The sequence below is a fragment of the Archocentrus centrarchus genome, chromosome 17 (assembly GCF_007364275.1).
Source record: "Archocentrus centrarchus isolate MPI-CPG fArcCen1 chromosome 17, fArcCen1, whole genome shotgun sequence".
Taxonomy (NCBI): domain Eukaryota; kingdom Metazoa; phylum Chordata; class Actinopteri; order Cichliformes; family Cichlidae; genus Archocentrus; species Archocentrus centrarchus.
Window position 1 is genome coordinate 5,207,263 of NC_044362.1, and position 14,138 is coordinate 5,221,400.

General features: G+C 41.4%; 1 protein-coding gene across 1 annotated transcript in view; it reads left to right on the forward strand.

The window, feature by feature from the left end:
• Positions 1-13,703, forward strand: part of tox (thymocyte selection-associated high mobility group box) — a 68,174-nt gene extending 54,471 nt beyond the window's left edge. Inside the window, exons 6-10 of the mRNA XM_030752832.1 lie at positions 2,260-2,484; positions 5,082-5,162; positions 5,268-5,756; positions 11,110-11,270; positions 12,439-13,703. Coding sequence (XP_030608692.1) covers positions 2,260-2,484; positions 5,082-5,162; positions 5,268-5,756; positions 11,110-11,270; positions 12,439-12,475 — 993 coding nt within the window. The 3' untranslated portion in view covers positions 12,476-13,703. The remainder of the gene's footprint in view (positions 1-2,259; positions 2,485-5,081; positions 5,163-5,267; positions 5,757-11,109; positions 11,271-12,438) is intronic.
• Positions 13,704-14,138: the final 435 nt, after the last annotated feature.

Sequence of the window (14,138 nt, forward strand, 5' to 3'; positions counted from 1 at the left end):
TTTAAGCCTAATCTTAAAAATAGAGAGGGTGTCTGTCTCCTGAATCCAAGCTGGGAGCTGGTTCCACAGAAGAGGGGCCTGAAAGCTGAAGGCTCTGCCTCCCATTCTACTCTAAAGTATCCGAGGAGCCACAAGTAGGCCAGTAGTATGAGAGCGAAGTGCTCTGTTGGGGTGATACAGTATTATAAGGTCTTTGAGATAAGATGAGGCCTGATTATTTAAGACCTTATATGTGAGGAAAAGGATTTTAAATTCTATTCTGGATTTAACAGGGAGCCAGTAGAAATACTACAGTACTATCAGAAGTGTACATCCACACAAAGTCCATAGAACGATGTGGTTGCGGTGGATTGGAGGCTCAAGCTCAGGCCTTTCATTCGTGAGAACGGGGTTTGTGTGGTAAATGTGGTTTTGTTTTTAGACTTATTGTATTTAGTAAAAACGTATTTTCAGTTTTCATCGCGGTCAGATTAAGGCAACATTAACCTAGTATTAAAAAGCCCTTCTGCCTTAAAATACTGTGCAATAGTCTTGGGCTACCTCTGATTTCTTTGTTTTACTTCCAAGGAGCCGGACTTACTTTCGAGCAATAGTTCTCCAGGTTTTCTGAAGGTTTTTCAAAGTTCTTGTTTGGACATTGGCTGCTTTTTCACCCATTTTCAGTCCAGTCCTTATACCTGATCATTTTCAGAGGAGTGTTTTATTTCTTTGTGTTAAGCCACATAACACAGACCCATGAATCATTCACGCATAAAAAAAAGTCACCTAACTCAAGGTATGTACCAGTGTTGTCTACACATAACAGACAACCTATCAACAAACCAGTTTTAAAATGTATCTTTAAGCATTTTGTTAGTAGCAGCCTATTGCAAAAACACATAAATTTGTTCCCATGTTGAATCTATAAAAGAGGCAAACAGTCTTAATTCTTCAGGACGGGAAGAACTGGACTGAAAATCACATGGAGGGAATCCAGATGTGAAATTTGGGTTCAAATCATCATCAATAATCATCATCAATATGAACAGAAGAGGTCAGGAGAGAGGTACAGCAGTGTAAAGCTATCTGTAGAACACAGTGGAGGCTCTGTCATTGTTTGAGGCTGCATTTCGGCCTTTGGTGTTGGATCATGTCAGCTTTGATGGAATTATGAATGTAGAAACGTACAGTCAGAGTTGCTCAAGACTAAGTCTGGCTCCTGGAGAGCTTCTGATTTATTTCAGCATGACAATGATCTCAGACAGATTGCCAGTACAGTAAAAGCAAACCTAGATAGAAAAACACACAGTGGTGCACTATCAGTGCTCCATCTGCCCACAACCTCGACCTCCAACATTACTGAAGCAGTGTGGACAAAACAAAAGATATTTACGAGAAGGCTGGCCTAAGAGAGTTCAGGCTTCAGTGTTGAAAAATAAAGGTGGTAACACTAAATCGTGACTTTTAAGCTCATTAGAATTGTACAAACTCCATATTTGCCTTAACATACTTTTGTTGAATGTTTCAATAAATTACTGCACCTGTTTCTCATTTTCCTAACAAAGTATAAAGAAGTGAGGGTGCTGAAGCTGCTCTCCTGGCCTTGATTTAAATCACTAAAAACTCATCTAACAAAATTAGATATTTACAAGTTTCCCATCAAAATAGTCCCACCATGCCATGAAATGACTCAGATGTAACCACAGTACCCACAGATCTGTGAATATGCACATCAGGCCCTGCTTCTATCTCCTTTCCTCTGCCATTCATGTGCAGCCCAGGTGCACTTTTATACCAGTATTTCTTTGATGGCTGGGCTGTTATTATGTAATAGAGTGTACCAATTGAACACTGCTGGACAGTTATCAGTAATTAGTCCTGTGAAAATGCTTCTGAGCAGTATAAATCCAGTGCAGATGACACCTCTTGCTGCAGATGTGCTGCTTTTGATAAGGTGTTATGGCGACTTTACCCATTTACAGCAGTGATGACTTTTAACTCTACCGAGAGGCTTCATCACTTCTGCTGGTGGGGACTTTCCCTAAGACCATGTCTGTGGTTTACTTATTGCATAACATCGAAGATCAGCTGAGGTCACATTCTAAAAACACTGGTGGTGTGATTTGTTCACATGAAAACTTACTGACAACAGAAAAGAAAAATATTCTTAAGAGTTCTATGGTTTTTAATGATATAGTCATTTTACATTCTTTTTTCATCTATATATTCAATCATCCACACTTTCTCCATACAGCATTAACCTTCATTTTGTTTTGGCAGGGAGAGAAACGGCCAGCAACAGTGGACATCTCCAAGAAACCCAAAACACCAAAGAAAAAGAAGCGAAAGGACCCCAATGAGCCCGTGAAGCCAGTGTCTGCCTACGCCTTGTTCTTTAGGGACACCCAGGCTAACATCAAGGCCCAGAACCCCAACGCCACCTTTGGGGAGGTGTCAAAGATTGTGGCCTCCATGTGGGATGGTCTGGCAGAAGAAGAGAAACAGGTAGATCTCCTTTTAAATGACCAGTGGTGGATCTAAGCAGTTCTAATAGCAGACGGTACTGAAGAAAGTAAAGAAAAGCCAAATATTCTTCTTGTGTGAATATCAGGGTTGTAGTTCTTTTTTTCTATTCCTTCATAAGTTATCTGTCCCCACCCCAAAGATGCACATTATCATCAGCAACATCCTGCTGTTTTTTCCCCCTTAAATCATATTCCCATTAGTTCACTGCATATATTGCACAAAACTGCAATCAAACTGATTTTTAGCTAAAACGGATTCTGTAAAGACAGACTGTTCACTTTTATAGAGCTCATTTCAAAGTGCTTTACAAGGCCCGAAGCAGGCAGATCACGAAATCAAATACTACAAAGAACATGAGTATAACATATATATACTAAAAAGCATTTAAACAGATAAAGAAGAAGAAAAAGCAGATCAGTGAAATCTATTCAAATCAGAGAAGGCTCCCCAGTAAAGGTTTCTTTGATCTGTGAGTGACTGACTCGACCTGAATCCTCAGGTAGTTCATCCACAGCTTTGGGGGCTCTGGCAGCAAATGTCTGCCACCTGCAGTTTTAACAGATAAGAGACGGTTGTGGCCAAAAGTTCTGAGAGTGGCACAAGTTTTGGTTTTCATAAAGTTTGCTGCTTCAGAACTTTTAAATCTTTTTGTCAAATGTTTCTATGGTATACTGAAGTATAATTACCAGCATTTCATATGTTCTTTTATTGAAATTAAATTAAGTTTATCCAAAAAGTCAACATTTGCAGTGTTGGCCTTTCCTTTTCAAGACCTCTGCAATTCACTCTGGCTTGCTGTCAGTCAACCTGTGGGCCACAACCTGGCTGATAGCAGCCATTCTTCCATAATCAGTGCTTGGAGTTTATCAGAATTTGTGCGATTTTGTTTGTCATTGAGGATTGACCACAAGTTCTTGATGGGATTAAAGTCTGGGGAGTTTCCTGGTCATGGACCCTTTGTTCCTCGATCCACTTAGTTATCACTTTTGCCTTATGGCACGATGCTCCATCATGCTGCAAAAGGCGTTTTTCTTCACAAACCTGTTCTTGGACAGTTGGGAGAAGTTGCTCTCACAGGATGTTTTGGGACCATTCTTTATTCATGGTAAAATTGTCCGCAAGCTCCCTTGTGTGAGAAGCAACCCCACACATGAATGGTCTCAGGATGCTTTACTGTTGGCACCTTTTCTTCTCCAGACAATCGTTTTCACAGATGCCCCAAACAACTGGAAAGGGGCTTCATCTGAAATAAATGACTGTACCCCAGTCCTCAGCAATCCAATCCCGGTACTGTCCACAGAATATCAGTCTGTCCTTGATGTTTTTCCTGGAGAGAGATGGCTTCTTTATTGCCCTTCTTGACAACAGGCCATCCTCCAAAAGTCTTCACCTCGCTGCATGTGCAGATGCATTCACACCTGCCTGCTGCCATTCCTGACCAAGCTCTGCACTGGTGGTGCCCCAATCCTGCAGCCGAATCACCTTTAGTAGGCGGTCCTGACTCCTGGGCACCCTGAAGCCTTCTTCACAACAACTGAACCTCTCCTTGAAGTTATTGATGAATCCGATATATGGTTGATTTAGATGTAATCTTACTAGCAGCAGTACCCATCCCTGTGAAGCCCTTTTTATGCCAAGCAGTCATGACTGAACGTGTTTCCTTCCAGGTAACCGTGGTTAGAAGAGGAAGAACAATGATTTCAAGAACCACCCTCCTTTTAAAGCATTCAGTCTGCTATTTGAGATCAATCAGCATGAACCCGGCCAAACTCTCACCTGTGTTAATGAGAGTATCCCTGAAATGATGTCAGCAAGTACTTTTGTGACAGGGCTGAAATGAAGTGGAAATGGAATTCAGTTCATTCACAAAGAGGGACTTTGTATTTGCAATTCATCTGATCACTCTTCATAACATTCTGGAGTATATGCACATTTCCATCATAAAAAGTAAACTTTGAAGCAGCAAACTTTGTGAATTTCTGGCCAAGACTGCAAATGTCCTGTCTGTAGATCTCAGGCTTTGTCCAAGCTCGTATGTGACTAAGAGGTCATATAGTGGACAGAGGCCATGAAGATCCTTAAGTCAACAGTAAGCTCTTAAAAGCAGTTCTAAGTAACAACGGTGCACTGAGGCTAAAAACAGGCGGCTAAAACTGTAATTAAATTAGTTTTGTTTTTTCCCAGTATGTGTTTGTTTTGTTACATCATAAAAGAAGCAAATGTGCCGGCTGTGTCATATTTGTTTCAGGAATTTACAGTTTTGTAGGAGAACGTGAGCTCTAACAATAACAATGAGACTTACAGTGATTACTGTGAAAGCAGCAGTTGTGCAAGTGCCATGTCAGCTGAACTGACCACTGCTGGGCTTCAGAGAGCACTGGGGCATTAGGTGCTGTGGGAATTACTGTATGAATTCATTATGTGGCTGCGTGTTATTAGAGTTACATCATTATTATGATTAAATCCAGCCTAACTTTGTCCTTACAGCTGCAAGTTACTAAAACATCTCCTGCCTTTTGGTTTTCAAATGCTGTGATGAAGGTTCACACCTGCAGAGTGAAATGTTTGTGTTTCAGGTGTACAAGAAGAAGACCGAGACCGCTAAGAAGGAGTATCTCAAACAGCTGGCTGCCTACAGAGCCAGTCTGGTGTCACAGGTGCTGTACACACACTGATGCACACAGCAGTTTAAGTTATGGATTATAAGAGTGAAGGGTCGGTATAATTCCTGCAAACTGATTTTCAGTTTTCTTCTTCTACAGAGTTACAATGACCCATCTGAAATGAAGCAGCACCACTCTTCCTCCTCATCTTCCCCCTCTTCTACCTCAATGATTACACCCAAACATTCAGTCTACCCTGGTCACCCAGGCCAGCACCCTTCCCCCAGCTCACTCAGCCACCCTCTCCCTCCCCATCACCATCAGGGTATGTACATGCCCTACCCTCACCCATCACACCCTTCCCACACCTCGAGCCCTGGCCTTGGCCCCCACCTTCCCCCTCCTCACCCTCAGATCCATCCCCAGCTCCAGGCTCTGTCCTCCAGAGGGACGGTGCCGCGAGCCAGCGTCCCCCATCAGGGAGCCCTGTCCCTCGGCAATGTGGCGGCCGCGTCCACCCCTCCTCTCCAGGTCAGTCCTCCGCTCCACAGCCAGGCACATCTGGGAGGGCTGCATAGTCCACACCATCAGCACCAGCAGCTCAGTGGCCACTCACTGGGGATGACACACTCCCCTGCCATCACACAGGTCAGTCCCAAATTCTTAATTTGGTTTGTTCATTAATATTATTCAGATTAAAATCTTACATACCGCTCATGTGACGTAATCTTGCTAACAGTCATATTTACCACACACCAAAGGGGCATGAAACGCATTGCATATATCAAGCCAGATTCAGCAAATTGTAAATGAGTGTAGTTGTGGTTTTATTGATAGAGCTGTAGGAGCAAGTTTGAAAGTTTGGCATTTCCAATGTCTCCTGTGGTCAGGGCCATTACAGTATATAAATGAGAGAAAAATCACAAAAACAGTTTTTAATTGCTGTAAAGTGTCTCCATTTCCTTTTTATCTTCTTGCACTATATAAAGTGGGAGGATATTGTCGTCATACTGTCTGTCCTTGAGGTTTTATCTTTCCGGTCTAGACTCCAAAACAATAAGGAGTTTAGCCATGAAATTTGATGCATGTGTTCTTTACTCTTCAAAGATGTGCAGCACGATATTCATACTCCTGGATGTTTAGTCCTTATTTGGACGCTTTGGCTGTATTTATCTGAAGTGGAGAGTAAACACATGGAGGATCTCAGACTGCTAATACTCTGATAATATATGCTAATGAGATGCAGCCTCTTTCTCATGCCTGATTGGCTTAGCCTAATCATGTGATCATATTGTGCTGTGTGATTGGCTATATCTACTTGACCATTATTGACTGAAATGGAGAAAGTGGCGATTCCCCATATCTAACAACTGACCTCAGTCAGCCATGCTGATTATAATCATAATCAGCCATGTAATCAGCATGGCTGATTATGATTATAATGATGTTATACATAATGCATGTGAGTATAATATGAACACCTTGTGAGTATGTATATCTGACATATTCTCATAGATTATATAAACAGAAAGACATTATGTAGTACACACCCTTGTACAGAGCTCAGTATGTACGTTCTCTAATTTGTTTACCATGGAAATTTTGTCTGTTCTAGGATGTTGTTACCAAAAGGTATTTGTAGAAATTTTAAAGATTAGAATATCAGTCTCTTACAACATGCTTTAAAAAGTTTACATTTAATGAGTATTCTTAATATTGAAAACATATTTTTACTGGAATATGTATTATTATATTACAAAGGTTAAGACCTCCAAATGAGGGCAAAATGCTGAAAGGTTTTCTGTTATGAAATGAGGCTATAATGATATGCAGACTTCTCGTTTATATTTATATTCTCATTAATGGCGGGAGGATATCTCCATCAGTGATGGGTCCTGTTGTAATACCTCAGTACTGACAAACCACATTTGAACAGGCTTTAGCTGCATGCTAGTAAATGGTACGTGTGTGGGAAATGGGAAAACACACTTAACAAAATACAAACCACTGGCTTTCATTTGGTGACAGCTCAGCTTTCTTTTAGCTTTTTTTATTGTATCTGACAACATTGGCTGATGTCCCCCAGAGGGTTTGTTTGTTCTTTCAGACATGCACTTATTTCCATTAATCTAATGGCATCTGAACATGTTGACTTCATGGCTGAATGACCAGCCTTGCATTGCTCTGTGAAAATTGTGACTGTAATCTTGCTAGGTTAGATCTAGTAACATATCGCTTTTAACAGGGCACAGGTCTGACCTGCACAGGTCTCTCGCGTGTCTTTGTAGGTTGCGGCGCTCAATGATACATTTTAGAAACACAAATAACATAAATATAATATCATTTTAACTCACCTACTCTGTTTCAGATTTGCTATAAGAAAAGCACTGGCAGTGATTCATTTTTGCTAGTAACACTCTGAGACAGTGTGAGGGATGTGGACAGCTACAGCATATACATACTGCTTTTTAACTGAACATCACTGGAGGTGTTGCTGGCAGTTGTTTGAAGCGTTGTGCCGCAGGTACCATGGCTTTGTCCATCAGTGATGTGGCTGAAACTGTGAGGAATATCAAACTGACTGGCATCTAAATGACAGACCGCTGTCACTTTAAGACTGGTGAAACCAACAATGTTACATATGCTGCATGAGAAGGACTTAACTGTAACAGAGTCAGTCTGTCAGTCAGCCCCTCTGCCTGTGCTGTCAGTGGTAGCTGGTCTTTTAGTAGCCATTCTGTGAACAGAGGGGGAAAAAAGACAGATGAATGGCTGTGATATGAATGTATGGGAGACAGTCTCCTCCAGAATAGTTAAAATCAGAAGATAGATTACCACTGAGCCTCACTTCCCATTTGATCCCCCTCCCCTCCCCCTTTTTTATAGTGCACTTTTTAATCCCCAACTCCCATAATCCCCTTTTTCTCCTCCATATTTTTAGAAAAAGAGCAAACTGAAAATACAGAGAAGCAAAGGCAAAGAGGCGAGGACACAGTGACAGAGCTCCAAACTTTTATTTTTTACTGGGTAAAGAGTGAGAACTGATGGGGGAAGGGAGAAAGAGTGGGAGTGAGGAGAGAGAGAGAGAGAGAGAGAGACAAAAGAGGCAGATGGGGTCTTTGTGAAGGAGTGAAGGAGAAGAATTTGCTAAACAATAGATGAATAGGTGAGGTAGAGGAGGAGAGGGGGAGGAGGGCAGGGGGAACCCAACCACCTGCTGTCCTCCTCTTTCTCTTCTTTCACTCACAACACTCAGATTAACTTCCCTTTCACCCCCCCAACACACACACACACACACACACACACACTTTTGTCATTTTACACTCATTTTTCTATCTCTCTCTCCTCCCTCAAGTATCCTATGGTTAGAGACACGCTTACTGATTTCCCCCTCTTCCTGTTACCTTTACATTTTCAATTTTTTCCTCCCTCCTCGTGGGAGATAAAATCAGCAAGGCTCTCAAAATTCTGTAATTACTGCTCATGAACCTGCGACCCATCCGTCTCCTTTTCATGTCGGTTACATTCAGGCCTTCATTCATATCTCAGTTCATCTGAAACCGTTCTGTCAAAGATGTGCTAATGGCTGCCTTTCAAAACCCATCAGCTGTCTGTGGACTAATTCAGGTTGAAGAGGGAAGTAAACAGACCACCATTAAAACCTGCTTAATGACACTTTAATGCGTGAAAAAGATCTTCCTTTTTTAACCACTTTTCCCAAGTAATGTGACCAGAATTTCACTTAAATGAAAGTTATGTTTGACACAGTGAACCTTCTTCAGACTAATAATTGGCAACTCAACTTTCTCATTTCTTAATTAGGTAATTTGTTCATTAAACACTTAATGCCAGTGTGTGAATGCATGCAATGCAACCAAAAAAAAGAAACCGCTGTGCCACTTTTCTTCTCCCCCCACCATCAACAACGAGCAGCTGTGTCATGGACTCTTCTAATGCAATTATTAGTAATAATGTAATTGTTGTATGGTCTTCACCTTACAATATAAAGCACCTTGAGGCAAGTGTAAATATGAAATAAAGATGAAATAAAACTTAAAAAAAAAAAATCTGCATTTGACAAGTGATTTATTTTAGTGCAACAGTGACAGCAAACACACATTTACATCTCGCTCTGTAAGTCAGGGCGGGATCAGCGGCCGCTTTGCGCACACGATTAATTTGCAGTGTGGGGGGAGTGGAGCGCGTGGGTTGTCTCTCTGCTCTGACAGCAGCTGTGAAACTAAACTGCCTGTTGGTACTTTGGGATGGGTGCGGAGCTCACGGCAGCACCCGCTGCTCACTGAGGACAGTAACTGTAGAGCAAAAAGCTCTAAAAGTCTCCAATAACACTGGAAAAAGTAGCTAGATTTGTTGCTAGTTGCTTTGGGGGGGACAAAAAGCACTAGAGGGGTCTGAAAACTTGCTAAATATAGCAACAAATTTGCTAAGTAGGCAACCCTGCACGCCAGTCTGTCGCAGATATATTTATTGGAGGAAACCAGAGTACTGAAGAACCCTGCTTCCAGCTTATTCCTCCAGGTTTCTGCGTGTTCGTTCATCGAGCAGGAATAAGACAGACAATGACGGACAATTATTAAATTTAATTAAGCCATTTCAAACAGTTTTACAGATTAATCTGGGTCAGGAGTACATGCCATGCAAATGAGTATGACATGAAGTGCTGGCACCGTCTTTTTCAGCTTACAGGTTCATATAGTCACAGCTTATCAATCTTGGTTACATCATTATACAAAACAAAATGTGGAAAGCAGAGAACTTCAACAGCTGGGTGACCTCGACGTCCCCATTTCTGTCACTGTGTAGTCTCCATCAGTGTGGTCCTTTGCCCAGTGAGAACACCAAGTTCCTGATGACATGAAACATTATGAGCTTCTGTATTTTTAATCAGTTATGTTTATCTTTCACTCTAAGACAAATTTCTCAGGCAAGTAAATGTACATAAGGTAAAGAGACACATATACCATGAACTTCATGAAAACTCATTTCCTTCAGTACCCAGAGAAAAACCCACGCAGACAGGAGGAGAACATGCAAACTCCACACAGAACGGCCCCGGACAAGGTGGATTTGAACTCAGGCCTTGCTTGACGCCCAATGTAGGAGCTACGTGGCTAACTTTACCTCGCTGAAGCCACATCAGTTTGTTTTATTTTATTTTTTTCCTTAGAGGCTGCTGAAATAGCTCTCATTTTAGGTATTAAATTGCCATTGTAGGCTTGTGTTGCTGTTGTGCACGCTAGTGGATGGCATCGCTACAACATTAATTTCATGAGATGACACTTTCATGTAAAAATTTACTTTTTAAAAAAAAAGAAGAAAAAAAAACTTTACAAACTTTGCTAATGTTATCTCTAACATCTCAGTGGAAATGCTAGTTGGCTGTCTTGCTAAATTATTTCACCAGCTATTGCTATCCGACACATACATCTATGTCTAGGGTCACAATTATATTAAAGTTCCAGTTTTAGAAACAAACTGATGATGTAGCGCACTCAAACACTGTCCCTCAGCAAGCTTTTGGAAACTGGCAAATCAGAAGAAAGTGGGCTTGTAATGAGGAGGACTTCAAAGAACTAAAACTTTCAAAGGTCCCCTTTTTATGTCGTAAACTCATTAATTTCAAGTATAATCTGTAATTGCTGACCATGCAGCTAAGTGGACCAAATCATTCAGCAACGCTAGAATAACTGGCTGCTGTTTTCAGAATACCAGGATGTGTCGTTCTTTCACTTCACACAGGATCTTTGCCTTGCATTTCTCAGTCTGTTCTCCTCTTTTTACTGTCCACCTTTGGCCCACCAAGGCCAAGTCTCATTCAGTTTTAGTAAAACTCTAACCCTCTGGGTTGGGCTGTGGTGTTACCTTATAAAATCAGCCAAACCCCAAGCACCACAGTCAGTGTCTAGCGCTGATCATATGGAATCTGGATTTTCACTTTTCTCTCCTTAAAAATGCTTCTTCTTATTTTTTTTAATTCAAGGGATACCCTCCCTCCCTCCAATCTGACTACCAGCCAATAGGAGGAGGTATAATGAACAGTGGAGCAATGATGTCATCATCAGTGGATTACCACCAGCTGGGTCGACATACACCGAACCACCACCCCTCTCTGGACTGGAGCACTGATTACCATGGCAGTGGGTAGGTACTAACACTGCACTGCGTTGCAGGTATTAAAGAAATCTAATACTCAGCTGGAGTCTCGTTCTCTGCAGTGATGTCAGTTACAGTGTGACATCACTTTTGGGTGTGGTTACAGATGGCTACACCCAAACAAGAAAATATGGCCGGGGCGGGGGGGGGGGCATAACTAACAAAACTATATTTCAAGAGTACAACCCCCCCGTCTGACTACATCTTGTGTGGAAGTATTTGCCATGTGTTATTAACAACATTACTTTCAAAAGTAACTTGTCATATTACAAGAGAAATACCATTAAATATTTATCTGTAACATTATACTACTTGCTGGGAAAAGAGTTTGTTAGTAAGATTAACCCAAAATAAGTGCCCCTTTGCATCCAGCATCTCTTCCACCACAGAACCAGCTAAAAGCTTGTTCATTTCCTCCGGATAGACGGCTTTAGCCAAACTAAAAGCCAGCTAGCTGTAGCAACAGCATCATTCTCCTGCCCAGCGGGCCTCACAGCCAGTGTTCTGCAGCTGTACTCAGCTCTTTGCAGGTGGGGTCTTCCAAATGTGAAGAAGACACATTTTATTAGCCGGCACAAAATAATGTGAATACCTTCACAGTGGAACGTCTGTCATCTCACTAGAGGAACTCACTGATACAACATTATTATTAGCGATGAGTCCATCTAGGTGCAGCATATATTTAAACATGTTGAGCAGTGCTGCCAGTCCAGTTAGTGCTACTAAACTGTTGGAGAAGAGAGTGCAATGAGATGATGTAAATCAGGGCTCTTCAACTCCAGGCCTCGAGAGCCCCTGTCCTGCAGGTTTCAGTATGCAGTCAAGTTCTCCAGAGTCCTGCTAATGACTTCTATAATTGACTCAGGTGTGTTGAAGCAGAGACACATCTAAAACCTGCAGGACAGGGGCTCTCGAGGCCTGGAGTTGAAGAGCCCTGATGTAAATGAAAGACAAAGGAGCCAAACGGTGGGAAGGGTTAGTTTACTCACTGCTCCTGATAGCTCAGGTGTTTCCGTCTGTTTCTCATCCACTGGAGCAGAAGTTTTTCCTCCTCAGCTAAATACAGTGCTCAAAAATAAAGGAACACTTTGAAAACATGCACAGTGTGTTTGTTGTTTTGTCTTCAACCTTGTTTGTTTCTCCTCTCTGGTTCCAGGGGTCTCCAGAGGGACAAACCTCTGTATCTGAGCTAATCTCAGGACCAAACACCGCCAAACTTCTGCCAAGCCGTTCTACTGCCGCACCACGAAACCGTCAGCTTCGTCTCTCCATCCTTAAATCCACGAGAGAGCCAAAAACCAGTGAGCTCACAAAGGATCGGCTGAATCTGAGTTCATCTCTTAAAATTAAAGTCTCAGCAGTAGAAGAATGGAACATTTCTTGAGGTTACTGACAAAAATATCTGGCTCTCTCTCCTGATCGTTTACTGCATTGTACTACATTTTAAATGAAAATGTGTACACCAGTGAGAACAGGTACATAGGTGTATATACTCCAACCTTTGTCTGATTTATCTGCTCTGATTCCTCTAAGGACGGTGTTTACCATGAGTTCCAAAAGATTGCTGTAAATTGCTGTAATATAATTGAGTTGTCTATTTAAGGACAATTTGTTGTTTTGTTTTTCTTTTAACTCATACTTGCTGTGTTTCCTCTTATAGCCAAAGCCAGAGGAACACAGTGCAAAAAAAAAAAAAAAAAGTAAGAAAGGGAGAAAAAAAAAAAAAAAAGAAAGAAATATTAACCAAATACGACACAACTTGTGTTTGAAAACTGGTTCTTTAATCGCACAAACATTAGCGCTCGGTTTGATGCTGTCTGGACTGAAGTCCCACTCACTGTCTGCACAGGCAGAGAACATATGGTGACTGTGAGTGTGGACGAGCACCTGAAGCTGACTGTTCAACCAGGCACCGACTGTGAATCATTGTGTACGATTAAAGAACGTTTGCTGTTTTCTTGATGAAATCCACTGTACGTTAGTCCTTGAAATAATGAAATGTCAAACAATTGTTTGCTGAAAAAAAAAAAAAAAAAAGCAGCCCTTTGTATGATGACAGCTCCTCCTCCTGGCATATGTCTGCTGATAATATTGATTTGGATCCAAACTGTGTGTGAAGTGTTAATGAGAACGCACAAGTGGGTTGCATGGTCTCCTTTGTCATCTCTATTTCTCTGTTCACAGAGGCTATTTAAGAAACTTTAACTGTTGCTGGGTTGGCTGTGTTTTAAATGTTTTTGAAATCATCTTTTGTTTTAGTGTTAATGATAATGAGACGTATCACTCTCGCTCTGTATCTCTTTGTATTAATGTGTTTTGTTTTCTGGCAGATGAAAGCACTCTGGGCAACAACAACCATTAAGATTTTCTTATTTTTAGATTCTAATAATGTGTTTGAGAATAAAGTCAGCGCTGCATTGACATTGCAGTCATTACTCCAGATGTGCCTCTTTCGTGTTATTTCTCGCTTTGTGACAGTTGCTTTAATTAACTGCACATAATAATGTACACCTTCTCCTCTCCAGTGACACAACGCACCTTTGTCTATCTCCTGCCCCTTCCATTTATTCAAAGTAGCTTGCTATTCCAAAACAAATGCCTTTGAAGTCTCAAAAAATAAATAAATTTTTAACCTCTGTTAGGTCAGAATCTGCCTTTAGTGGTTCTCTTCTTTCTTAGCCACACAGCACATGGCTGTAGTGTAGATGAAAATGACAGCCAAAATGTTATTTAAAAATATGCTAAATGTTTAAAAGTTAAACCAACGCTGAAGAGCCAAAAACTGTAGTTCCTCAAATGGCCACTGGGGGCTGATCCCAAAAGCAAGTCAAACCTCATGGAGTACAGTGGCTTGCA